This window comes from Melospiza melodia, chromosome 3 (genome assembly GCF_035770615.1).
Source record: "Melospiza melodia melodia isolate bMelMel2 chromosome 3, bMelMel2.pri, whole genome shotgun sequence".
NCBI classification, from domain to species: domain Eukaryota; kingdom Metazoa; phylum Chordata; class Aves; order Passeriformes; family Passerellidae; genus Melospiza; species Melospiza melodia.
The window spans coordinates 29,213,883-29,239,680 of NC_086196.1; the positions used below are offsets into that span (position 1 = coordinate 29,213,883).

At 36.3% G+C, this 25,798-nt stretch overlaps 1 protein-coding gene across 2 annotated transcripts in view; it reads left to right on the forward strand.

The window, feature by feature from the left end:
- NKAIN2 (sodium/potassium transporting ATPase interacting 2) overlaps positions 1 to 25,798 on the forward strand; it is a 511,787-nt gene that overhangs the window by 255,958 nt on the left and 230,031 nt on the right. For both annotated transcript variants that reach the window (XM_063151102.1, XM_063151103.1), the window contains exon 3: positions 14,782 to 14,862. In XM_063151102.1, the coding sequence (XP_063007172.1) occupies positions 14,782 to 14,862 (81 nt within the window). The remainder of the gene's footprint in view (positions 1 to 14,781; positions 14,863 to 25,798) is intronic.

A 25,798-nucleotide genomic window follows, 5' to 3' on the forward strand; every position in this document is an offset into this window, starting at 1 on the left:
AAAAGGACAGCAGATCTTTTTGATGAGACTGTTTCTTTTAAGTATCATCAATGAAAGGGGACATATCACCTAAATATTACTGAAGTCCCAGCAGTGCATTTGTTCAGCATGTTCTGAACAAGGCTGGGGAAAAATAAATTACTGTATCTATTTAATGATTTCCAGAGTGATAGTCAGGTTTAGCAATAAGTGTTTATATGTAAAGTTGTCCAGTGGTTTCCATTACAGAACGTTGATATTTAACCACATTTATAAACAGGATACATTTAAACACTTCAAACTAAAGTTTTTCCCAAATCTATTTATTATTTTTACCATTAAAGCTACTCAGTCTTTCTGATCATCTAAATCTATAGAACTAAAAGCAAACAAAACAAAACAAAAAAATAAGAGGTTTATTTTTGTTTTGAACATAAATATGTTCTAGTATTTCTTTCTTGCAAAGTCAGTGTGACATTTAACATAGAAAGAAAGAGGGAGGAGATGCCACAGGGCATCATTTCAGGCTGTCTCTTGTCCACATTACAAATTCAGCTGGATTTGTTAGAATGGGCAGTGATTTCAAATCAGGGGATGGCAACAAACTCTAGGCAGGAGAGCCAGAATGCAGCCATCCAGCCTGCAACTGAGCCACGGTGCTGAGGGAGCAGGCTTTGCTTCTGCTGAACAAAGGGATGAACCCTGCGGGCTGCTCAGGCCCTTACTCAACCCATGCCTCTCCTGGCTCAGGCAACTGGCACCTTTGCAGAAGGGAGAGCAAAGAGGAGCATTTTTCTTCATGCCAATGGTGAGGGCAAGAGGCAGGAAACCATCATTCAGTTTGGGGAAAGAGGGGAGGGCAGAGCACAGAAGCCTCTAGTCCATATAATCATGGGTGGTGGGCTGTTGCCTTCTGTCGTTTTGTTGCCTTGATTGGCACAGTTTTGTTTTGAGAGGCTGAGAGTCTCTAATGGCTCACATGTTGATCAACAGCTCTGTGTAACAGTGGTTTTGGGACTCTTTTTGTTTTCAATGTGTCCTTTAAAAAGCATAGAAGTATTTATACCTATGTATTAACAGCAAGCTCACCTGGGAGCTATTATCAGCTCATGTGGAAGACACTGCTCATCACACATTATTAACTGTGGCTACTTGACTGCAATAACACCCACTATCCACAGTGCAAATTCAGCTGAGAAAATGCTTACACATGCACTTTTTCAAGCACTGGAACAAGAATCTATTACAGCTGCAAATGGGGCATCCGAGACCGAGAAACTCCCAAAACTGACGCTGCCTCTGTGACCTTTATTTAGCCACCTGTGTTTTTGAGTTATGCCACAGTCCTTAATTGCGTGATCAAAGTGAGCATCTCCTTATTAGTGCACAACATGGTTTTCTGGCACTGGTAATGAATAACGTGCTTGCCTTCAGCACCCCAGACTCATTTGTGGTGGAAATTTCTCATCTCTAACATGGGACTAATAACTATTATCCTGCCCAGCCAGTGCTTTAGGAAGGTAATCCATGCTTAAGATGCACTCAGAAGCTACAGTAAGTCAGCTAGCCTAAGAAAATCCAACAAACAGCTGAATTTGGATGATATTCAATAATAAAGCACAAATATGGGCTGGGTGATGAAGGCAAAAAGAAATGTTGAACAGCAACATCCAGTGAACCTCTACTGTGATACATGAAAAAAAAAAATTGGATATTGCTGTAAATTACCATGGGTAATTTTCATTCTTTTATAATTTTTCCAGGACTTTGCCTTGGCTTGTTTTTATTCTTTGAAATATCTTCTTTTTTTCCTTTTTCTTTAATTTTTTCTTTGCACAGAATACATTTGTGCTTGGACAGAAATATAATGGTGAAATACCCAAGCAATTAGGCCAGCAGAATATTCTAATTTAATTCAAGTATGCAATATAAGCTTGAACTTTACCTTACATAGATACAAGATTTTTCAATGGCCACAAAATTATCTTGCTGATTTTCAAACAGCAGCAATTAGAAAATGACATTATTTTCCTACTGGATGTTTTAGTACTTATTTCCACGTACCTGGTGGAGTATGCACTCTTTCTGGCACTTTGAAATGAAATTGGAGAGCAGGAGAAACCCATTCAATTTTCATTATAACTTCCAGAATTTGGAATAATTCAGTCTGGTCGCTTAAAAACCCAAACCTTTTCCAAGCACATTTATCAGTTTGTCATGCTGTTGTCTCCTGTCATAAAACTGTCATCACAGTCTCTCTGATGTGGCAGCGCTGGGGGCACTGGCAAGGGTTCTTGGCTCAGCCGTGCTCAGATTTTCATGGCAAGTTGGGCTGCTCCAGTGAAAGTCACATGGCTCTTCTGCCTCAGTGTGGAAGCTACCGTGCCTTTCATTGCTAGTGCCATGGACTGCCATCTTGACATCTGGATGTATTCCCACCCCATTTGAAGTATCAGCTCTTTATTCCCCCTCACTGTTGACCTTTCTTACCTTCTTATAGTTTTTTGAGCTATCATCCTTTCAAACAACCTGCTATTTTTACTTTTTCTGAAAAGTGCTGGGAAAGGATCTGTGTAGCACTGAGTGTTTATCAAAATAATGTGTATACTTTCCTATCTGAGCTGTGCATAGGTCATAATGCCAAGAAAGATATGAAAGAATCAAAGAAACTGAAGAAAAGCTGGGTTGGGAAAAAAACATTTTACCAAATATCCCTCTAAAAGTGAAGCAAAGTTCAGGGATCTGATGTTTCAAGGCAACCCACAGTTGCACTGTTAGTTTACTTGACTACATTTGCTGTATCTCCTAATGTTCTTAGATCAGAAATTTTGCTGCAATTGATTGTATTTATGATACATGACAAGCTCATATGCATCTTGTACACTGAAAGTCAATTTATCATGTTTTTCTCAATAATTTTTTAAAAGACTTGTTTAATTTAAAGCTTAAATAATCTTCTTAGATTCTAATTTGCTGAGTTAGAAGTGTTATAAGAAAAATATGAGGTCTAGCCTTAGATTGAAATAATATCTCCTCCGAACAATGGTCCCGAACACAAAATCAACAAATGATGTTTAAATTTCTGTTGGAATTGTGTGCCATATCTTTAGGATGAACTAAGATTATTCTTCTATCTCAGCTCTATGATTTCATATAATAATTTGTATGCTTTCCTCTCAATCTAATGCAGTTCTATTTGCAAAGCTTTCCTCGTTTCAAATTTTGTAAAATGGGATGAGTATGTATTTTTGCCTTATTTTTTTCCTTAGAATTAGAGGCATATGGTGCACAATACTTAAACTATACTCACAACCTGCCCTACTCTCATTTTATTTCATAGTGGCTTTGTTCATCAGTGTCTTATCTGCTTTTATTCTGTTCCACTCCCAGTACCACATTTTTGTTTGTAAAAGAGGTACAAAAATGGTGATGACAAGACCCATTTTCAGTGAGTGAAAAAAGAAGGAAAAAAAAGCACAAAGACAGTTTATTAGTATCTCAGCTCTAGCATTTCTTCCTACAAAAGAAATGGCACTTTTGTGGCTATACAGGCTACCCATGTAAAACCTTTTTTTGGCACCTCTGTGTACTGAAACCGTCCAACTAGCTGATAAGCAGGCACCATGCCACCAAAGCAGATGGGCATAGCTGCAGAGAGCCAAAAGACAATGTATGTGCATCAAGTGTGGATGTTGGTGGCAGGCTTCCCAGTCAGTGATGTCTTAACGATTAAATGTCTCGAGTTTTTTGCATCTGTAGTTACAGAGATGCCAGCCTTACTTCTGAATGGTGTTTGAGATTTTTCTCCTGGTTTGTTTATAAATTATAGGGAATTTTTTGTGAATGCTTGACCTAGAAGATACATGGAACAAGAGGGTTACCAGTAAAGGAAATAGTACCAATAACTTTCCCCAACCCTAAACAGCTGCATGTTCTCTCCCAAAACTAAGCAAACAAAAATTCCAGAAAGTGATAGTGTTTTTGGGTATGTAATAGGGTAGTGATAGGGTATTTTAGATATGCAGAGGAGAGAAGTAACAGGTACTTTAAGAGAAAGAAAATCAAATACAATCAGAGATACACATTTACCATAATATTACTAATAAAAGGATTTGGAGGTGATGCCATGAAAAAAACACTCTCAAAGGCATGAATAAAGAACAATATGCTATTCTTTGATCATATCACATTTAGGGAAACAGAATTTGACCAGTCTATGTATATTAAGAGGGTTGGACCACAACATTATCTGATTTCATTTCTAGTTTCTTCTCAGAATTGCAAAAACCTAGGGCATGGAAAATTTTTAGGTAAAGTTTTTTTTCATGCCAGTTGAAAGAAAAGGGAAAGGCAGTTTCCCTAATATCATCTAAGACAAGGAACTTTCTTTGTTTCCTGAGTGATACAGAGCAAACTTGCACACAGAGTCAGGTATAAACCTCCTTGAGGAAGGCCCTAATGCATTCAATGAGCAAAAAAAGTGTAATGTGTTTTGGTGATTTGAGAAAAAATCAGAGATTGATTGATTGATTGATAAAGAAAATGCTTTTAAAATAGTACTTTGTTTGAATATATGCAGTCTGGTTTCAACACAAAATGATTTTTTTTAGACAAACATAGTCCTAAATCTCCCTGAAGAAACTATAAAATTAAATCCATTTTGTATTTTATCTCCTTTTTGGAAGTGATGTTTGTGTATCAACATTCATTGTTAAAACTTCAGATTCCTCTTTTGTTTAATTCAATAAATTCAGGATTGAAAAAGACTGAAAAAAACCCATGTTGTATTAAAACACACTGATCTTGTCTATCAGGCAGTCTTGCCCATCAGATTTACTAGAAGGGAATAAGGGAAGATCATTCTTTGTCTTCTCTCCCTTGGCTGTGGCTCATTAGACTCACTCCGAGTCCGTCCCACAGAAGTGGGAGCAGTGATGCTCTCGCAGGTAGGGGCCCCCTACACAAGGAAAATGTGTCTGTTCCATGAGGCTGGGTTTTCTGCCTCCTGAATTTGGCTCCCTCTCCTCCAGCTACCTTAACTCCTGAACAAAATTCAGTCTGGCTCCATGGCATGGCTGGCTGGAAACACTCTGCAGATCCAGTTCCTGTGCGTTATCTCCAAAGAACGGGAAGTGACCTTTGCCATTGGCTGCTACTCTCAAAGCAGCTACTGACCTTCCAAAACAGAGTTGCCAGCCAATGACTTTGAAGGTCTGTGTGCTCCATTCTGCAACTCAGAAACACAAAGTTTCCTAGTATCTTAGCCACGTCCCAATTTTTTTCCAAAATTTTGGAGTGGCCAAAGAATTTCTTAAAAGTTGTGCTGCAAAAAACAGTTTGGAGAGAGGCAAGAAAGAATTTGATGGTCCTCATTTTTTTTTTCCTGTGGTAAATCTTTAGTTAAAATTATATCTGCTTTGGAATGTGAGCATTAAAGACCACACTCAAAGCTCTATGGACTCAACCACCAAAATCCTCATGACTTTGTCTGCTAAGGCATTAAGACAAAGAAAACTGAAGGAGGAAAACAATACCTGGGAAGCTGAATAAAACCATCTCAATTTATCAAAAAGATGTTATTATAAATGGCTTTGTTTTAGTTTTAGAAAGCATTTCAGTATATTCTCTGAGGAGGATGGATTCCCTTTATAAATAGTTGTAGTTGGCACTCAAATACTGAGGCATCAATAAAAGAATCTAAATAAATGTCAGACTTCTGTTCCTAGCAACAGTAGCTATTGATTTTATTTTTTGCACTCTGTTAAAAATGAACATTGAAAGAATTCTGATTGTCCTGATTTGTATTTTTAATCGAGAATTCAAATGGGAACAGCTGCTAAATGTTCCATTAAAATAAACTGTTCAATGACTGAATTATAATCAAGATTTTTCTTTTTGGGTGTTTCTGAAAAGCCCAGAGACACCAAGGAAACAGTCAATACATGTCTAGCTCCATCAATTGCTAACGTCTGAAGCAAATTACTGCTTCCCACTTTTCCAGTGAGAAACCCTTCTGGTTAGATTACAGTGAAGTTATGTGTCCTAGGTTTATTTTAGCTGACAAGAACACCTTTCCTTCCTCACTGCACATTGTCCAGCTCGAACTGGAGGAAGCGAAAGTATTCCTGCCGAGGGCTGGCCACTCAGCAGAATGGGCAGATTCCACCTGGGACTGCCTCAGGCTGAAAAGGGATGGGAGAAGGGTCCCAGCTGGTGAGCCTGGCTTACCCTGGGTGCAATGCAGGCATGGGGCAAGGTGAGCACAGCTCAGAGCCCACGTGGAGGAGCACGGCTGCCCTGCCAGGGACTGGGCCATCAGCACGGCCTCCTGAACTGGCACCATCAGCAGAGCCTCTCAGCAGAGTGGTCCTTGTCCTGGACTGGGCAATGGCAAGTAACAGGCAACCTCATTTCTTGGCAAGGGAGTATTCACATATTCTGCAGAAAAGCAGTTACATAATCCTCTTGAGCACATTTTCAAATATTTCGTAACAACTGAGGCAAACTTGTATATGTAAAACCATTCTGCCACCTATCCCTTTTCATGCTAAATTTGTGGAATTTTTTAAATTAATTTTTTTTTTCTATTTTGCAATGTGGTAATTCCATAGCAGTATTGACTCTTAGATTAAGCCTTTGATAAAGCAGTTTATAATATCCAATGATCTTATTCATGTTTCTTTTTCATTGGTAATTAATTGGTAAAATGTTCCGGAGAGCCACAAGATACAGTGCAATTTTACCATAACAATTTCTGCAACTTTCCCCTAAGATTTCTTACAACAAATATATCCATCAGAGAGAGTTTGGATTCATTTGAATGCAATTTCTACACTGATAACTATGTATTGCCTCTAAGGAAATCCAGGACTTGAAATTCTAGGAGTGTTCTAGAAGGTAGGGTTTGAAAAAATTATTTCAAAATATTTATAGCAGTAATTGAAGAACCAAATTACAAAATCACATCATTTTGATTTCTTTTTTTTTTCCTATGTCAACTTTAATATAAATTTAACAGCTGATTAGAACTGGTCAAAAAATAATGTCATTTCAAAGCCATTATTTCAGGTTTTTATTTCTTGAACAGCATTGATTTCTACTGCTAGTAGCTCTTGAAGTAGATCCTGGTAGATTATTATTGGAATTGAAGCAGAAAGGTTAAAAAAGGTTCAATGCACCACTATTTTAAGGTTGACTGTTGTGTAACCAGCTCAAGTTATGTCTTGAAATACAGAGATATAACAAGAATTCTGTTATAAAGGAAGTGTTTTCAGTTCTATTTAAATGGGAGGTATCATTTTCCTGTTACTTACATTTAATTAGTAATTTCTATCTTTGAGAGACTTTATAATCTGTTCTACAAACAAAAGAAATCGTACTGAAAAAGTATGGAAATAATAAGAGGAAAAATATCAATCCATCTGTGAATGTATGTATGTATATTCATGTGTCTGCAGCTGGTTGGATATGTACTGTGTTGCAGTACACTGAGTATTCAGATATTTGAAGTTACTTCCTGCTGATAAATGTTTCACAGCAAAGATGTGATCAAAAGATATACAGGAATTGATGGATGAGTGAAGCTAAACCAATTAAATTTCTACTGCTATGTCAAAAGATAAAATAAATATGTCCTGTTAAAATTTCTGCCTTACCTTACTTTCTTTATACATTAAGTACACTTTTGTTAAAAAGCACAACAATTGTAACATACTGATGCAAAAGAAGCCTAAATCCGCATCAAACTGCCCCCAAAACAAAACAAAGAAACAAACTAAAAACAAAACCAAACCAAAACAACAAACAACAACAAAAACCAAAAACACCCTCCAACCAAGACAATAAGAAAATATTTGAGATGAAACGAAGAAAATTTCTTTGCTCCTCTCTTGGAAGAAGAATGTTTTTTTTAAAGAAAACTTATTTTTAAAAGTAACTTCTTTGTTCCAGAGTACTTTCATCTGGGGAGCCAGACTATTTGTAACTCCCTGTTGTAACTGACTGAACAGTGCTACAGTGCTAGAATGTAAACCAAGTTCTTCTGCATTTTGTCCATTTTTTGTCACCCTTCTAGCATCATATTGAAATAAATTATTATTATTAATTTTATTATTATTATTGTTTATAATAATATTATAAAATTGTTATAAATTATTATTATTATAATTTGTAAGAATAGAGTGACTACACTGAGAAATGTTATGTATCTTCCTTAGGAAAGCTGTATGACTGGGCTGATGTATCTCGAGAGTTGTTTGTAATTTCTTGGAATGGAAGTTTGTAATTTAGTGTTGTGGCTTATATCTTCAGTGGTGTAGTTGGACACTAATTTAGAAGCTGAAGGACAAATGAATGTGATGCAGTACCAAAAACCACGTTTCTCAATCTTTTGCACTAAAACCTAAAGAGCTATGAATCCAAGAATCAGGAAATTAACAAATTAACAGGAAATTAACAAATTAAGTATTCAAACTTAAGCATTAATGGACCATCAGGAAGTGTAGGATATAAACAACAGTAGTTCTCAGAACATGTCTCTTCAGCAGTCCATCAGTGATATTTTACCCTCGTGATATTTAAATTTGATATTTTACCCTCGTGATGTTTAAATTACTTTGGTATTTTTGTTGTTGTGGGGAAAAAGAAGGAGCATATATCTGCATAGTGCAGTGTTACTATCTTATTCTTTATGTCACCAGTACAAGATTTTTAATGGGCTCTGTGACACTGGGAATTTCACTTCTGAAAAGTTTGACTTTCCAAACAGCAAGGGTAGAGTGATCTGTGTCAGACACTGGGAAATGAACCGAGCCCTCAAAGTGCCTTTCCTCTGAGCTGAACATAATGGAATCTAGATGCTGCTCAGAGGAGGACATTGCATTGCAGACATCTAAATATGGGCAGATGGATAGTACTCTGACAGTAATGTGCTCTGTAGAAATTCAACTTATTTTATGCAAAAGGAGTTGGAGCCATGTCTTCAGAACAAAAAGCAAATCTCTGCTGTGCTCTCTGTTCCCACCATAATTCTGGCACAAAGAAGAGGGAACAAAACAGAAGCAGGCAAAAGAAAGAAGAAACCCAGTGAGTCCCACTCAAGGTAGAATCCCTTGTAGAGTAGATTGAGGGCTGACTGCACCTCAAATCAATATACTGGGCTGTGCCTTTATCCATTTATGACCTGACCAGAATGTGCCTCAACTTTCCTCTGTTATGTTCCAATAAGCATAACTGTCTTTTATGCTTATGAATCCTTCTCATGCACATCAAGGGGAAAATAGAGTTAATAAATAACATAAAATCATAGTTTATAACTGAGTTCAAGGAACTCGAAAGTTTGCACATAGCCGTGGGGTGCATGGAAGCCTTTGGAAAGAAATTTTAAGCAGCGTTTGCTTTGTATCTGCAAGCACTGATTGCTCAAGAGGAAAAAAAACATTCCAACAGCAACTTTCTGTTTGGTAGTGACCAGTTCTGATACACATGACAGTTCAGTGTCCTTCAGTCAGTCTTGGCAGAGGACACTAATTATTAAAGTATAATGACAAGGAAATAAAATATCAGGCAGATTTTTTTATCTGAGGGAACAAAGGAAAATAGAAAAAAAGTGTGACTGAGAAAAGACTGAAGAGTCAAGGAATCACAATGCCAATGGGTTAAAATATTCCCTGATAAACACAACTAGACTGTCATTGCAATTTGAGACAGAAAACGGCAGCAACTCAAAATGGATGCTACAGAATCAATTCATATTTGCTTAGAAGAAGATGCTCACAAGGATGGACAGTACTCTGATACTGTAGCCATGATTAAAAATAAATTTAAAAAACCTAGCAAGAAATATCTAAGTCTTAATGATAGGAAGAATTCAGCCAAGCAAAACTAGTGGAAGCTGCATGCTGTGACAATCAACGAGCAATGAAAAAAAATCCAGAGAATTATGTCATTCTGCAAGAGCTTCCCAGTACATTCAGGAATGTCAATGAACATTTATTGAAGTTGAACTGGTTGCACAAAATCCTCTGCTGCCAGGAATATTATTTATTATCAAGAATACTGGTTTTTGCCCTGAGCTCTCTTCAAGTGGGGCCTGTAGATAACTGCTGGGCAGGGAAGACTTTCATGTGAATTATTAGTAGGCACCATCTCTGGTTTCTACTTCAGATGGACTTCTCACAGGGGAATTGAGGGGATTCTATCAGTTCCAGCCATATGCAAACAACAGGCAGAGGTAGCATATGGATGCCAAGTATTCAGAATTTCACTTTTTGTCATATTTGCTGGGGAAGAGATAGGTTTGAAAATTGTATTTCTAAGTGATATTATCTTCATAGACTGGGGAAATTAGGGGAAAATAATTTTAGAAACAAAGATAATTACATCGTAAACAGTTCTTACTGCATTACTGGAAAATCATGTTCTTCCTAGATATGCTGGGCTCTAAGTAATCTTTGAACAACTCAAGTATTGTTGTCCAGATAGCATAAATAATCACATATTTAATGACTGTGGTAAATTTACTAATTATAATTTTAGAAATTCCTTCAGTTTCTTTTTCCTGAATGCAGCATAGAAGGATCTTGGGGAATATTTTCAGATTTGGAAGAATCTGAAACTAAAATTGTGTAGATTTCTAAAAATAAAATAAAATAAATAGCAAATTGTTAATGACAAGGACAATTCAATTGCTTTGAATTTCCACAATGTAGGTCTCAGCCCTTGTATCCCCCAGACAAATGTGTTTGTAACTGACTCACATATCACAAAAGAATTTGGAAGCAAGAGAAATGCCTTGTAAAGTTCTTTGGGAAAAAAAAAAATTATTTAATTTAAAATACTTATAGCTATCAGAGTTCATGGCTATTTATGCTCGAAAGGTAGGGGACATGTTTCTCCTTCAGGCAAAGAGTGACAAGAGTATTAGATGTGAGTTCTGCTGACTGTGTTTATATCAAAGGCAGTTGGCCTACCTGAACATTTGCTTCTTGTGCCCTTGTGATCATTTTTCCATTTGGCTTAGGTATTAAGTGAAGTGGTTTGATTTCTTTGACTTCCAGTTTCCCTGTTAGTAAATTGGAGATAATGTGACTTAGCCAACTTTGACAGAAGTGTGAAGAGAAATGTATGGGTTCTGAGTAGTGGTACAAATATTTTAATATCTTAGTTTTCCATTCGCCAAGAAAAAAAATGCATCCTATATTCATTTGTGATGGTTCACAGGGAATATAACTACACAGCATCAATGAATCATGAAATACCTGATTCTTCTGAAAATTCTTTGCAGAGGGTTATAAATTCATGTTTACCATTCAAGTCTTCAGCCGTAACCTAGTTATACCTCTTTCCGGTGTGGATCTCCATAAAAATAATAAGCTACATTGTCACTGCTGTGCCCCTTCTTAGTATCTCCTGCTTGGTCAAGTGTGTATTCATCAAAGTTCTTGTCTTGCTGTTATGTGATTGCTGTAGCCTCTGTCAGATAATGCAGCTGTCTTGAACTCCCACATATAAAAAAAAAAATAAAATACAGCTATAGCCCTTTGAAGAACTCTTATAAATTGTGCTTCTAATTAGATACATATAATACAGAGTGTCAGAGGGATTTGTTCACTGTCACAGACCTTCAGTGCTGAATTTCTTCAACAATTTGCTGAAGCACATAGAAAAAAAGAGGCATTTATGACTGAACGTGATGCAGAGATAAGGGATGAGCTACATCTGAAGCCTCTGAAATAAGAAGCAATGGGGAGCAGAAACATCCTTTTATTTAAAGACAACTAAACTCAGTGTTTATCTGTCAAATGCAGGTAACAAGCACTTAATACAGCATTTCAAAAGGAAGAAGTTTAAAACATACTTTTAAAAGACACTTGTAGCCTTATCTGTAGTCCAATAACAAGACATTCTTGTTAAATGAGTTTCTCTAAATGGCAGAAAAAATGTGTCCATTTTTTCGTGATAAATTAGCAGTAAAAAAGAAAAGTTTTGTTTCTTCATATAATAAGGTTCTCTGCTGGCACCAGCAGTTGCAAAGTTCCTTGGAGTGTTCTGTTGAATGTCCTGTGCACGTTGAGCTTTTTAATCACTATTGCTTACATCCAATGGTAGATGTTGTGCTATGAACAGCTGACCTAATGAAACCTGGTTTCCAGTGTCTCTCTCCCATATTTTCCCCCTTCTCGTTGACTGATAAATGATGATTTTTTAAGTCCTTCTCTGTATAAGGATTTAATAGACTTAATAGTTTCTATTCCCATTTGTATGTCCATTTTCCTGAAACCTTTATGGGAAAAGTATCTTCCAATCTTCTTTTATTCTTTAGTCCAATTTACTTAAAAATGTTCTGGAGCACAAAAATTTTTCAAGGAAACAGAAATTGCACATTTTGTTTCTTTAAGAAACCAATCTAAGTGCAGTGTTTAGAATTTTCACTATAAGGAATCCAGTTATCTTCACATGTCAGAGGGAGTGTTTTTATGATCTACATAAGAATATATAACACTACAGTTTTACAATAATTGGCAAAATCCAACAATTAAAATGCTGCAAAGTTGGTTAACAAAGACAAATTAGGGGTTTTGAATCTAAATTTATATTTTCTTCTCCTTTTTGTAATTATAAATCTTCATGTTACATGTGAAGAGGGGTGTATTGTGAGAAAGTTACAGGAAAATGAAATGCTTGATATGTTCAGTGTCTCAAAGTTTTGTTTAAAAAAATGAGTTTTTTAAGACTCTCCAGTTGAACAAGGTTCCTATTTTCCAAAGTTTTACTAGCAGCCTGCATTCAAAGTGTAGATGTGGATTAGCTGGGTCATGTCTGGAGATATTCTGACCTCAACTGGATAAATCCCTGCAAAACTTGATCCATGCTGGTTGTGCTTTAAGCAGAGATTGGACCAGGTGACCTCCAGAGAGGTCTCCTGACCTAAATAAATCTGTCATCTTTGACCAGAAAGAGCTGACCTATAAAGTATATGTAATCTGTATGCTTTAAATTACCTGAAATTACTTCTGTATAAAGCAATTCAAGCATTTATAGCTGTGTTAGCTTCCATTAAATCAAAACTATTTTTATCATAACTATTTAAAATCTGACCATGGTCCAGCTAATAGCTAGGCTGGCTGGAAATTACTTTGTTATCTATAAAAGAAAGAAACTTAAATAGGTCTAAATTTTGGTGGTATTGGGTATAGTCTCACTTCAAATTCTGGGAAGTGGCAGAATTGTTTTATTTTCACAGTAGCTCGTAGATTAGGTTGAAAATGGCATGTTGAATAATAGACAGTGTAATGCAGAACATCACTTGCAAGGGGAATACATGAAGAATCCTGCATATGTTGTTAGTAAAAGAAGAGAAAGAGATTGTCATTCATGACAAACAGATGTTTATCATGTTTTTTTGGGTTTTTTTGGGGTTTTTTTTCTAATGGAATGGATAGTATTTAGTCCAAAATATAGTCTTATTGCTTATTCAGAATGTGAACACTTGGAGGTGTGCAGAAAATAGTCCTTACTGATTTGGAAAAGGAGCTATTGACATATAGTCAGTAGGGTTTGTAGAAAAGGCTGCAAAACATGAAAAGTAAGTCTAGATACCTGTGAGAAGTGGGGTGGTGATATAGCAGGAGAAAGCAGCTCTCAGCTATAGCAGGTAGGGAATGGTGTCCTATCGCTGTTATATTTCGCATGTATGCAAGGCCTTGTGGAAAGAAATAAACAAACATGCAGAATTGATTTGTGGACCTAGAGGATGGCTACAACAGCCGGCAGAAAAACATTTGAAGATCCTGATGTTTATTAGGTGACGGAATAATTTGTCAAGGGAAATTCTTAAATACAATCATCAGATAAGATTAGCAACTGCAGGTCAGCCTTTATTGTACAGGATCCTCCAGCATTACAGCAGGGGAATTTATTTTCCAGTCCTAGCACATAAGGTTTTATGAGTACAAAACAGAAGCAGAATAGTGGACAGAAGGAGAGAAAAAGTGTACTCCATTACTCACGTCAGATACATGAATAAGACATTTGGCAACTACCAATAAAAGAATATTGCTTAAATAAGAATGCTTCTCCTATACATTCTGAGACAAAAAAAAATAGAACCCCAAAGAAAGTGGCAATTTAAAATGCAGTCTGTCTCCTGAAGGTGTTGAATAATTATGAACCTTGCTTTGGAAGGTCACAGAATTCTCCCATATTTTTTAGAAATACTGCAAAAGATAGGTAGGTAGGTAGGTAGGTAGGTAGATAGATAGATAGATAGATAGATAGATAGATAGATAGATAGATAGATAGATAGATAGATAGATAGATTTTATTTATGCTTGGTTTCTTGAGACTAAATCTGAAGTGTTGAAAAAATCCAGGGCTAGTTCAATTAGGCTGTTATTTCGTAAGTTATAGTTGAATGATCAGGTCTGCACTTCTAATATAATTAATACAATTACATAATAACTATTATTAACAACTACTACAATTGATATTACACGCCTCTCTATTGTAGCATTACCCATTTGAACAATGAAAGAGATAGAGATTAGTCTCAAATTTAAATGTCAGATTTATCAACTGTTTGCTGACATGCAGGTTTTCTGCTGGGACTGACTACTCACTAGGTCACTAGACCCTGTCAGGGAAAGGGAAGAATTTATTTGTAATTCTCTCTTATGTGTAACATTTTTGTTCATAGGCACCATACTTATAATCTGGTTTTGTCTCAGATTGAGCTAATGAACTAAGTTTATTTCAGCTGAGAGTGGAATTGTTAATTCTGTGTTTCTCTCTTCCTCCCTACAGTATGCTGTCTGGCTGGTCCTTTGGGTTACATGGAACGTGTTTGTTATCTGCTTCTATTTGGAGGCTGGAGACCTTTCAAAGGTAGCTGGATATGTTTAAGCCATCAACTCTTTGTTAACATGCCCCAGGCTGTGCTCTGTTTTACTCATTCTTTTAGCGTTACCTAAATGAATGTCGTAGTATGATGTAAATTTGGAATATTCAGGGTATGTTAGAAACTTTTAAACCAGACAGTAATGAGTGTATACACTCTGATGCCCACAGCAATAATTGCATATATTCTTTAAAAGAAAATTACCTTTCTTTGTCCCCCTCAGTAGCCCTGCAATGCAAATTCCACCCACGTGAGAGACATTAATTAATGGTTTCATGAATAAAAAACATTGCCATCTCAGGAGCAAACAAGTATTTATTGTACCTTTTAGCTTGCAGTTACTTAGCTGGATTCCTTTCAGGGGTCTTATACATTTTATAATAGTTGTAAAACAAGGAGTTTTTCATTAAATTAAAGATGTAAATTAGGTGCCAGAACAGATTGCCATTTGGCTTCATCAGTGTTTTTAAAGTTTAGGCTTCTGGTATGAATTTTTCCTTGAACACTTATACATAGTAAAAATCTATAGCAAAAATATATTTTCCTAAGAATTACATATTTATAGAGTTTTATTGACAGTGGGATAATGCATAAAGTGGCAGTTGCTAATTGCCTCATACCAGCACTCCTACTTTCCAAGGTGTTCCCAGAAAGCTGGGAATTTGTGAGATAAAAGAATAGCAGTGGCAACAATTTTTTTTAGGGTAATATGCTCCAAGTGAGTCGAGTTATTGCTGAATTATGCTCACAGTACCATGAACTGACCATCAGGGAGAATCCCTCATGTTGAACACATCACGTTGTCTTCTTGACTCAGATCTTCATTTTTTTTCCTGATTATAGGGAGTTTAGCCCAACGGTGAGTTACAGATGTAATCCTCTGATCCTTTGTGAGTTACTGGTACCTTTTTATGCAGAAGGTTAAACACAATTATAGGAAGAATAAATGAGGCAGAGATACATCCTTGCATGTTGTTTCTTTCAAATCACCCCCAAAGTACAAAAACTACTAGAGACAAGGTGTGTCATCCCCATGTATTCTGTTTCTTCAAAGATGCTGACTTCAAAAGGATCAAAATTTCATTTCCTGAGGGTGTAAAGTAATTTTCTGCAGGTAAAACGTTACCCTTTCCTGGTTATATACTTTCAGACAGGCCAAATCTCATTAAAAGCTTGGCAAAAACATAGCAAATAAAAGGACTTGCATATATTATCCTTTATTTGGTCAAAATTCTTTCTTTGTTGCCACGAGAACTAAGATGTATAACAAACCTAGCACCTGTTGTACAATCATGCTCTACCCAATCCACCCTCTTTCCATCTGCTTGTTTCAGCCACCTGCATTCCTAAACTTGTAAATGTTGGGATGCTTATCCTGCCTCAGGAAGTGAATGGGGGTGGGAAAAATGGAGGAAGGAGAAGTAGCTGTTTGAGCAGTGGGTGTAAAAACCGGGTAAGGACACAGGTAAGTGCTAGTTGGAAATAAAATAGGCCACAAATAGTACCTAAACCTTGAAATTATTTTTTTCTGAAGTCATCATCTAGAATGTTTCCCAAACAGTCATAGGGTTCAGGTCTATATTTGAATGCAGTTTAATCTTTTATTTGGTCTCTAGAGGTATTATTTGCTCCAGTGATATGGTCTGCCTTGAAATACCCAGTAGAGTATATTCTTTCCACTTCAACTGGCTTTCAGAGCACCAGAATTGGTAAAGAGAGGGAGAAAAGGAAAAGTTCAGAGAAAAATGGATTTTAAAAAATGGTACAGATCCACTCATTATCTACAAAATATCTAATTCACATGTGGGGTATCATTCTCCTCTCCTTTTCAACTCAAATGCTGTGTCAAGATTTCCCCTCATGGGAAATATTCTAGAAGATCTAATGCTTGGAAATATACATCTAATGCAAAGATACCCCACTGTTCAGGTTGATACAACATATCCCCTCATTCTAGATCCTTCAGAGGCTCTGGCTGTTTTACACATGTAGGCATCTTACAGAATTGATCATTTCAAGTGTAATGTTTCTCAGGCCTACTCATAAATCTTGCACTGAATCTTCTTTATTATTTATATTTTCATCTGGGAATAACTGCAATTTTAAATTTGTGGTGATAAACCTGGGTATTTTCTTTGTTTGAAATGGTATGTAGAATCTTGAGAAAAGGTCTGGGCCTGAACTAGTTCTAAATAGAGAATAAAAACTAACCTTTAAGCAAGTACCATAGGCATGCCTCTGAGATTATAAACCATGTTCCCACTGTTGCAGTACAGGGCAATATAGGAAAGGAAGTAACATGATTTGAATGCAATTTTTTTTTTTTTTTTGCTGCCTGTGCAGCATGGCTTTAAGAATTAATAGGTTAAAATTACAGCCTAATAACAGTTCAGATTGGTATAGTTTATTTTTATATGTATTATTTATAGCTTGCTACAAAATAAAATAAAGAGAAGTCAAGGGGTTTTTTTCCAAAGTTTTAAGAAAGCTTTTATTCTATGTGTACAACAATTTTTCCATCATCACCTGCTGAGAAAATGGAGAGGACATATTTCAATTGTTAATATACTTATTTTACTTGTGGGGGTAGAGGTCATGACATTTTTACAGCTCCTCCTTATTGTGCTGAAACAGGTCTGTAAAGACTCAGAAATTTTCAGAACAATGGGATAAGCATCTCTAAAGAGACTGAGGAGATTCAAGGACTATTTGTGAACATCCATATAAATCTGTTTGCATTATACACAATAATGTATACTTTACAATCATAGATATCTTGTGAAAAATGGTGTCACACCAAGTATTTTCTGTCCTTGAGGCGCAGTTATTTTTGCTGAAACTCTATCACAGCAAGATGGAATATTTATGGCTTTGTAAGTATGGTTTGTAACAAAGAGGAAGTAAAATCACTTGTTCTTAACCTTGATTTTTATGTGATCTGTGAATAAATGCTTAGAAAACCCACTTCACAGACTTCCTTTTCAGTATTATTCTTCAAAAATATTTAATTAGTTTGTGTGTTGTTTTGCTTACTGGCGACTGCCATACTCTCTGTAAGTAGGACTTTAAGGTGTCAGGACTGGTAGTATTTATTTTGGCCTGTGGCTAAACAAATGTAGCACATGAAAAGCATAACCTCTTATCTTGAATGAGGTCCATCTGAAGTACACTAGTGAAACAAAAAATAAACCAAAAAAGGAAAACATAATAGAAAGCATTTCTGAGAAAATGTAATATTCCTGTGATTTTTTTTAACCCAGGAAAGTAGACAAGGAGATGAATTCATCTATCTCAGAACAGCAGAAAATACTCATGTGATTAAGAACAGCACTCTTGATTCAAGGCATTTGGAAGCTTCCCCTAATGATGTCTAATGATACCACAAGCAGAAAATAAGCAGAAATAGGAACTATCATACTCCCATTTTTAGTTTAGAAATGAGTAAATAGTTTTTGCTGCAAGAAACCCTTTCCTGAAGTTGCACTGGTGCCATCACAAGCGTGGGAGTGGAGACTCTGTTGCTGTCAGCTGATGGAACTCAAGGCAGAGGCTGAGTTTGGGGTGCTGGACAAGGGGGACCTGCTGGGCCTCAGGGTCCAAAGCAGCCCTTGCTGCACAGGGCCCCATCCTTGAGTCAGAACTTCTGGTTCTCTTTGCATTCAGCTCTATTTGTCTGACCAGATCCAAGAATTCTCCTCTCACTGTTGCCCGGCTGAGCTCTGTAATCACTTCACCATAGTCCCCACAGCACTGTGTGAATACGACCAAAAGTACACATCTGAAAAGCTCCTTTGAACTGTCAAAATTGACTTAGTTTCTATTTTTAAGGCATTCCTGATGTCTTCCTTATTTATGAAAAAAAAAATTATGTTTACTATATTAAATCATTAGGTTGTACTTACATATTTTTTACACAAAAATTAGATGTTTGAAAGTAAAACAGTCTGATATCAAGAAATGCCAGAATTAAGATTGCTTGACTTAGCATGATTTAGCTCTCTTCTACATTCATTTTTACATACCTTTTAATGATGAAGTCACAACTGTGTATTTTTCTTTAATCTCTGTAGCACATAGCCTGTTTCAGAGATGAAGTTTAGGCAGTTGAGTGAGGCTGCCATACTGCATCTTACTCCATATACTGCAGCTGTCAAAAGAAGCCTAATAACAATATAAATGTAAATCCTGCAGTTCAGTTCTGATCTGAAAACATGTAGAATAAGAATATAAAACGTTAGGTACAGAACTCTGGCACCTAAGTTGTCTAAGCAGAGAAGTGATATTGTGTATGTAGCTACATAGATCACTGGGTGTAGTCAAACTGTGGTTCCTCATTATTCATTATACAGGTCCAAGCAACTGTTCTTAACAAAAAAAACCAAAAATATGCATCAAATCATGTTACTTCCTTTCCTGCATTGCCCTGTACTGCAACAGTGGGAACATGAAAGAATAAGTTTAAAATATGCACTTACTTAAAATTGAAATTTTTAAATATAATGCAAAGAACTGAATTTTCTGTAGTTATTAAAATGTAAACATAAAGGAAAATGTGTAATCAGGTTGTTTTCTGCCAGAAGTTTTAAGGGAAATGAAAGGTTTCTGAACATTTTCTCTCCTACCCTCCACAAATAACTGCAAATATAAGATAACTTAGACTTACAAAATCACAGACTTATTTATGCTGGAAGAGCCTCTCAAGGTCACTTAATCCAGTCTCCCACTCCAAGCAGCACCAACTTAAAAGTTCTATCATGTTGCCCAGAGTTTTAGCCAGTCGAGTTTTGGAAGTCTTCAAGGATGGAAGTTTCACAACTCCTCTATTTCTTAACCATTCTCATTGTAATAAATTTTTTCCTGACATGCAGCTGAAATTTCCACGGCTGCAATTTGTGGCATTGTCTCTTGTTCTTTCACTGTGTGCCTCTAGAAGAGTCATGTTCTACCTTTTCTAACATTCCTTTTAGGCTTTTAAGTGAAGCTGAGTACTTCAGTTTTCTATTTGTTTTTTCTGTAGTTGACTTCCTATTTTCTAACCACAGATAGTTTGCTGCACTTCATAAGAAACATGCTAGTTATCTTGTAATAAATAATCAGTTCACTTTTCACACTTTTGCCTTACTATGGGAGAAAAATTAAGGGTCTTTGCACATATGTAAAGCTATATAATATCTTATGTATATAGGTTGTCCATGTTTGGAAAAAGTAGTAACACATTCAAAAAGAATTAGGGTCCTTTAGTTCAAAGACAGTTCAACTTATGCTAATATTTAAGTTTCCTTATATTGTATTTAACAAACTACTGACAATATTGTGTATAAACCCTGCAGTCTAGTAAAATGCTGCAAGTATGTAACTCTTCCCTATTCCTGCTGATCAAGCAAATCAGGAGGATTAACCAAAACTTGGTGAAGGCTCCCAAGTAACTGCTAGGGAGCAGTAGGAAGTTAGTATCATGGCATTTTTGGGGAATAGCCTTGGGGAGAGAGTCAGCTCTGCAAAGCTGGAGGAATGAAGATTTAGCGAGAGAGTTTGCTGCTATTTCATTATCAGCAAGTACTGCCCACTCTGTAGCTGGAGTGCAAGCTAGTCTGTTTTCCATATCATGAAATCACAGGAATAAAGACAAATGTAAGAAATCTTGTCCAGCTGCCAATGAGCATTTAAAGTCAGTGTTTGCATACTCATGGCCATGGTTCACAGTAAAGTAAAGCCAGAAGGGACTTTGGGATACGACCATCAGTTCTCCTGCCTCCAGCCAGAGCCAGCCAGCAACCTGCACTGTGAGAGAGCAGCTGATGCAAATGATCTCAAGGAGGAAATGAGCAGTTTAGAGATCCACCTACAAATGATGCTCATCCATTTGCAAATTTTCATCACTGAGAAATCCTCCTTTGCCTTGTTGATCTGAGATGTTAGTCCAGGATTAGACAGATATAGCCGACATTTAGTCGCTGTAGGGCAGCCCATTCTTTTTCTTATCCTTTCCCATTGGGTTACTCTAATGAGAAGAGGAAGAGGCAGCAATGGTCATAGCACCTCCTGTCTACAAATTAGCACCAGTAGAGATTGCTGGTGGGAATAAAATGAGAGGATGGGAGGAAATATGGGAGGGTGGGAGGAAATATGGAAACTATTTTCCCTCCAACTGTTCCCATTTGTCCCTTCCATCTTATTGCCCAAAATTATAAGAACCAGCCAGAAATACACCTTGTAGTAAGTAGTATTTTTCCATTTGAATATCCCAACCTTGGCAAGCACACATCCACCTATGTGTCTGACTTTCACATACCACTGCTTGGATTGATACCTAGTTGCTCTGAAATCCAGTTTATATCCATATGCAAATTAACTGCAATAATGCAAATTACTTCAGGATATGATTTGCATAGCTTGTCACTCATGCTGCTTAAAAAACATGCTGGCTATGAGTGCTGAACACTTTATGCAGCTAATATGCTCTGATTTTAAAGGGAGGGCTTCATACATAGATGAAGCTGAGGAAAGAACGAAACAAAAGAAATGGGTAATTCATCTGCAACATAACTCAGTTGTAACAAAGCAATGAACTTGGCAAAAAAAGATTGAGCTTACACCAGTTATGCATTCATTCTACATTATTTTGCGTCCATTGGTATTATTGTTATACTTCTTTAATTCCATATTTGCTAATTATTTTTGTAAAGCAGTGGTCGTTAGCAGTTAAATGTCAATGTCATACATACTCTAATAAAACAACCTGCAGGATGGTTAATTTTGAACATATTACCTTCCTTGGATGTTGTTTTAACAGATGTCCTGTTAAGATAACAGAGAAATTAAATTAGTTTTCAACTCAAAGCATCTGGGTAACTTTGTAGGTAAATGCCTTTGAGCAGTAAATCTGACCAGGGTTTTCAGATAAATAGCTATCAGAATGTTTAAAGTAAATGACTTTATTTTTTCACTTCTATTACTTAGGGCACATTTGACATGCTTGATCATATATCTAACAGATGAAAATTGAAAATAGTGCTGGCAACCAGCAGTGTTAGGTTATTCAGGGGGTAGTTTCATGGGTAGATACTATTAAGCATGCTTATAGTTTCAGAAAATTTAGTTCTGCTGCAATTTTTAAACCTCAAGATCTTTACCAGCTGGAAAATAACTGATTATAAAATGTAATCTCTTTAATACTGTAGACATAGCATATGGTGGAATGCATTTAGATAAAAGTGGAATTTTTCATCTTTTTAATGGTGAAGTAAATTGTGATAGCAAATCATTCAAAATATAGAAAAATATGAAATATGATAGTATATATTTTGCTAATTGTAACAGTTTTATCTTTTAAAATCCTGGGACATATTTTACATTGAATTTATGAATAAACATACATCTTCCTGTTGATTTATTTATGTTCATTTTTCCCACAATTCAATAACTTTGCACTGAATACAGGAACACATCAAAATAACCATAGTGACTGGTTAGATCGTAATTCCATTATGATTTCCTTATGTGTGTGTTTACATATATATTGAGTACCTTAGTTATACTATTAAGATTGGGAAGCATGCACTTTAGCATGTACCTTAAAGCTGCATATATTATAGTTACATGAAGGCTTTCCTGTACATCTAAAGGCAGTGCCATGAATATTTCTGCAAGTCTTTTAGACGTTATAGCCAAGACATTGCAGAAAAATATCCAAATATATATTTATGAGATTACTTTTTAATATTTATTAATTATATTGTAGTACCATCTAGTGGCCCCATTTTGATATCAGGGTGCCATTATATTGTGAACCTTAAACACTCAGAATATAAATAAACCTTGTCCTAAATGGTACATACTCTTACTATGTGATTCTACAAGAATGGGAGATGGAAACCAAAATAGAGTAGATTGCTGAGAAAATCCAAAACAAAGTTATATCTCTGGAATTCTTCATGAAGTCTGGATTTTCACAACTTTCTTGTCCTATTTTTCCCCATGTTTCTCATCTCTGTGAGGATTGATAGTTGAGTGACACAAAGCCCTACTCTTAGAGCATTTTATGGTCCACTTCAGTGAGGAAACCACTTTTGTATGCTGCAGTGCACCATTGCTAGCACTTCACCAGTTGTGTAAGGCACTGGGGGAAAAAACTGTAGATTTTGCTTAAAATGAAAGATCAGAACTAAATTTATTTCTAGTCAGGCAGATGCTCAGAAGATCACAGCTGCAGAATGCCTGTTTTCTGTGACAGCTCATCTGGGCATTGTCCATGCCTCTCATACACAGTACCTTTACTATGGCTATGTGAGTCAGTTGTGGACAAGGGCTGAAGGGGATTTACCATACTTGAAAGCAGAGAAACCATTCATCTTTTGTGAAAGTATAAAATAATGCAAAAATATGCTCTGCTTTTTAATATTCATTGTCTCATGTTGTCAGCCTTGTGACATTATTTATTTTTGTGGTACGGGTGCAATACTTTAATATAGACACTAGCAATTTTTTTCTAAATATGAAATGGCTAGAATGTAGTTTCCCCACATCTACTATTCCTCTAAATATAAGATAGATTCTAATTAGAATCTACCAAATAAACTCCATCTTGTGAATCAGGGGTCCACCAAAAATTTCAAGGCAGCACTAAACCCACGCATTTTCTGAGGAGCTTTGTGTTATTTGGAATTTCTGAAGGAAGCCATTCTGATCCTTATGCCACTAAAAATTATGCCAGCGTTAATCCAATAGGCAAATGAAATTCTGAATTGCCTCCAGCATCTTTTTTCATATGGATAAGCATTTTTTGAACCTGGGAAAGCAGTGTGAGCTGTGAAGTGCTCTACATTTTTGATCCTGTTCAGTATAGAAACCCCATACTCCTTTCTCACCACTGCAATGGTAGCAATGGGCTCACAGACCACACACTGAAAATGGCTATGGTGGCTAATCATTTGTTACAGCAGTTCATCATCTTGTAGAACTCTATCTTTGCTGTTTCCCTTCTGCTGGCGGCCCCCACTCCCCACTCCCTGCCCCTTGAACACTCATGATCTCTCTCTGGGCTGAAAACACAGGTGTGCCTTAAGGCACTTCAGGCAGCCACATAAAATTTGTTCTTACACAAATTTTACACTTTACACAAAGACACAACTTTGCACTGGAGCATGTGAGTAGCTCCTACAAAAGGCTCTACTAGAAAGCTAAGGAGACAGTAATGTGTTTAAACTGTCACAGATATTTCAAAGTGAATGTTTACCCTAGTCACAGAGCCATGCTACGCTTTCTGCACCGTGAGAGAATTTATAATCATTAGATAAATTTCCTCAAACATTTAAACAGGTATTTCAAATTTCAAGAAGCATGTTGCAATGTAGCTATTCAAGGCAGAACAGAAATTAATTTTTCCTCTTGCAAAACTGTGGAAATATTTTAAATATTATTAATCTTTTTCATGTCGTTTTCTTCCTTTCTCATTCCCATGAAAAGAATGTCTCCAAAACTGGTACTGAAAAGCAGTGATCTGTGGTATATGGATAAGTGAATTAACTGATGTCAACTTTGATAATGGCATGGGGTTCGCTGATGATTTTTTGATAATTTTCAGTAATAAACAGAAAAAATATTTTCTCCCATTGACTTCAGCTGTCACACTGCAGTTGACAGTACACTCACAATTGGTTTTATTTTGCTGATTCTCTACGCTCAGAATGAAGCACTATATATGAAAATATTTGATGTCCTTTTCTAATAACCCACTAAACTCAATGATTACCTTAGTGAATTTATCCCCAGAGGATAAATTTACTCTAGTGTTATTTTTAAAACTTGCTGTCGCTACTTCAATTACAGTCATTTTAAGGGGCATCCTATCTGTTCAGGAGTGCTGCAGTATGGTGCCACATCCCTCTTATCAAACTACCACAAATACCTGTTTGTTTAGAAATTGGATTCCCTGCTTTGAGGGCAGGATTTGATTGATTCAGTAACCTTAGGAATTGAACTGAAGTGTGGTTTATTGTGGGTTTCACACTAAGAGCCTGTTCTTCAGCAGGCCACAGTGTAACTCAGGCTATTTTTCTTCCACCCTACAACAGGTGGGTAATTCAGCAATAATGAGGAGATCAGTAATGTGCTGTGTCTAAGTATCTCACTGGTATCTTTAAACTGCCAATGAATCCTTTTATAGAAAAACTGCTGTTTGCAATGCAGAAGAATAAGATCAGAGTGTTAAAAAATATCTGAAGAACCTCATATATGAATAATTTGAAATATACCTCACTACTCAAATGGAAAAATAAAAGTGCTTAGATTTGTCAAGCTTTTTATCATATTAAAAAAGTGAAGGGCTCTCCTTTCTTAGGGCAGCCTCATAGAAGGGGCCCTTCTGTGACTTCCAATCAGATGCACAGAGCACACCCTCTCTTTCTCTCTTTTCTTGGCAATTTATACTTGTCACTTCTCTCTTTTCCTCTGTCAGTTAATTAAAGCTGATCACTTTTTATCTTGCCTTTGCTCACCTCTGGCACATTCCTCTGACACTTAGCACATCCAGAGGTATTCTATCTTGATTTGGCTAAACTTGATTTGGCCAGGGTATTTCTTATTTAGGAGCACGAGGAAACACTGTATTTGAGTGCAAGTTCATTTAGGTATTTCTTATAACCTCTATTTACAGAACACACTAACTGTTGTTGTTCTTGACTGCCCATTGTAACCAAATGCACTGATTCAAAGTGTCCTACAAATGCTCTTAAATCACAAGTACAAGACATTAATCCTGCAGCTGCAATGATGGAGATTGATTTTCATTGGGTGGAGAAGTTAAGCAGTTGCAACATATTTATCTTAAAGTTTGATTTAAAGACATCTTTTTTTCCTCATTGGAATGCCAATATGAGGTTTATGTCTTCATAAACTGTGTATGACATAATAATAGAAATTGTA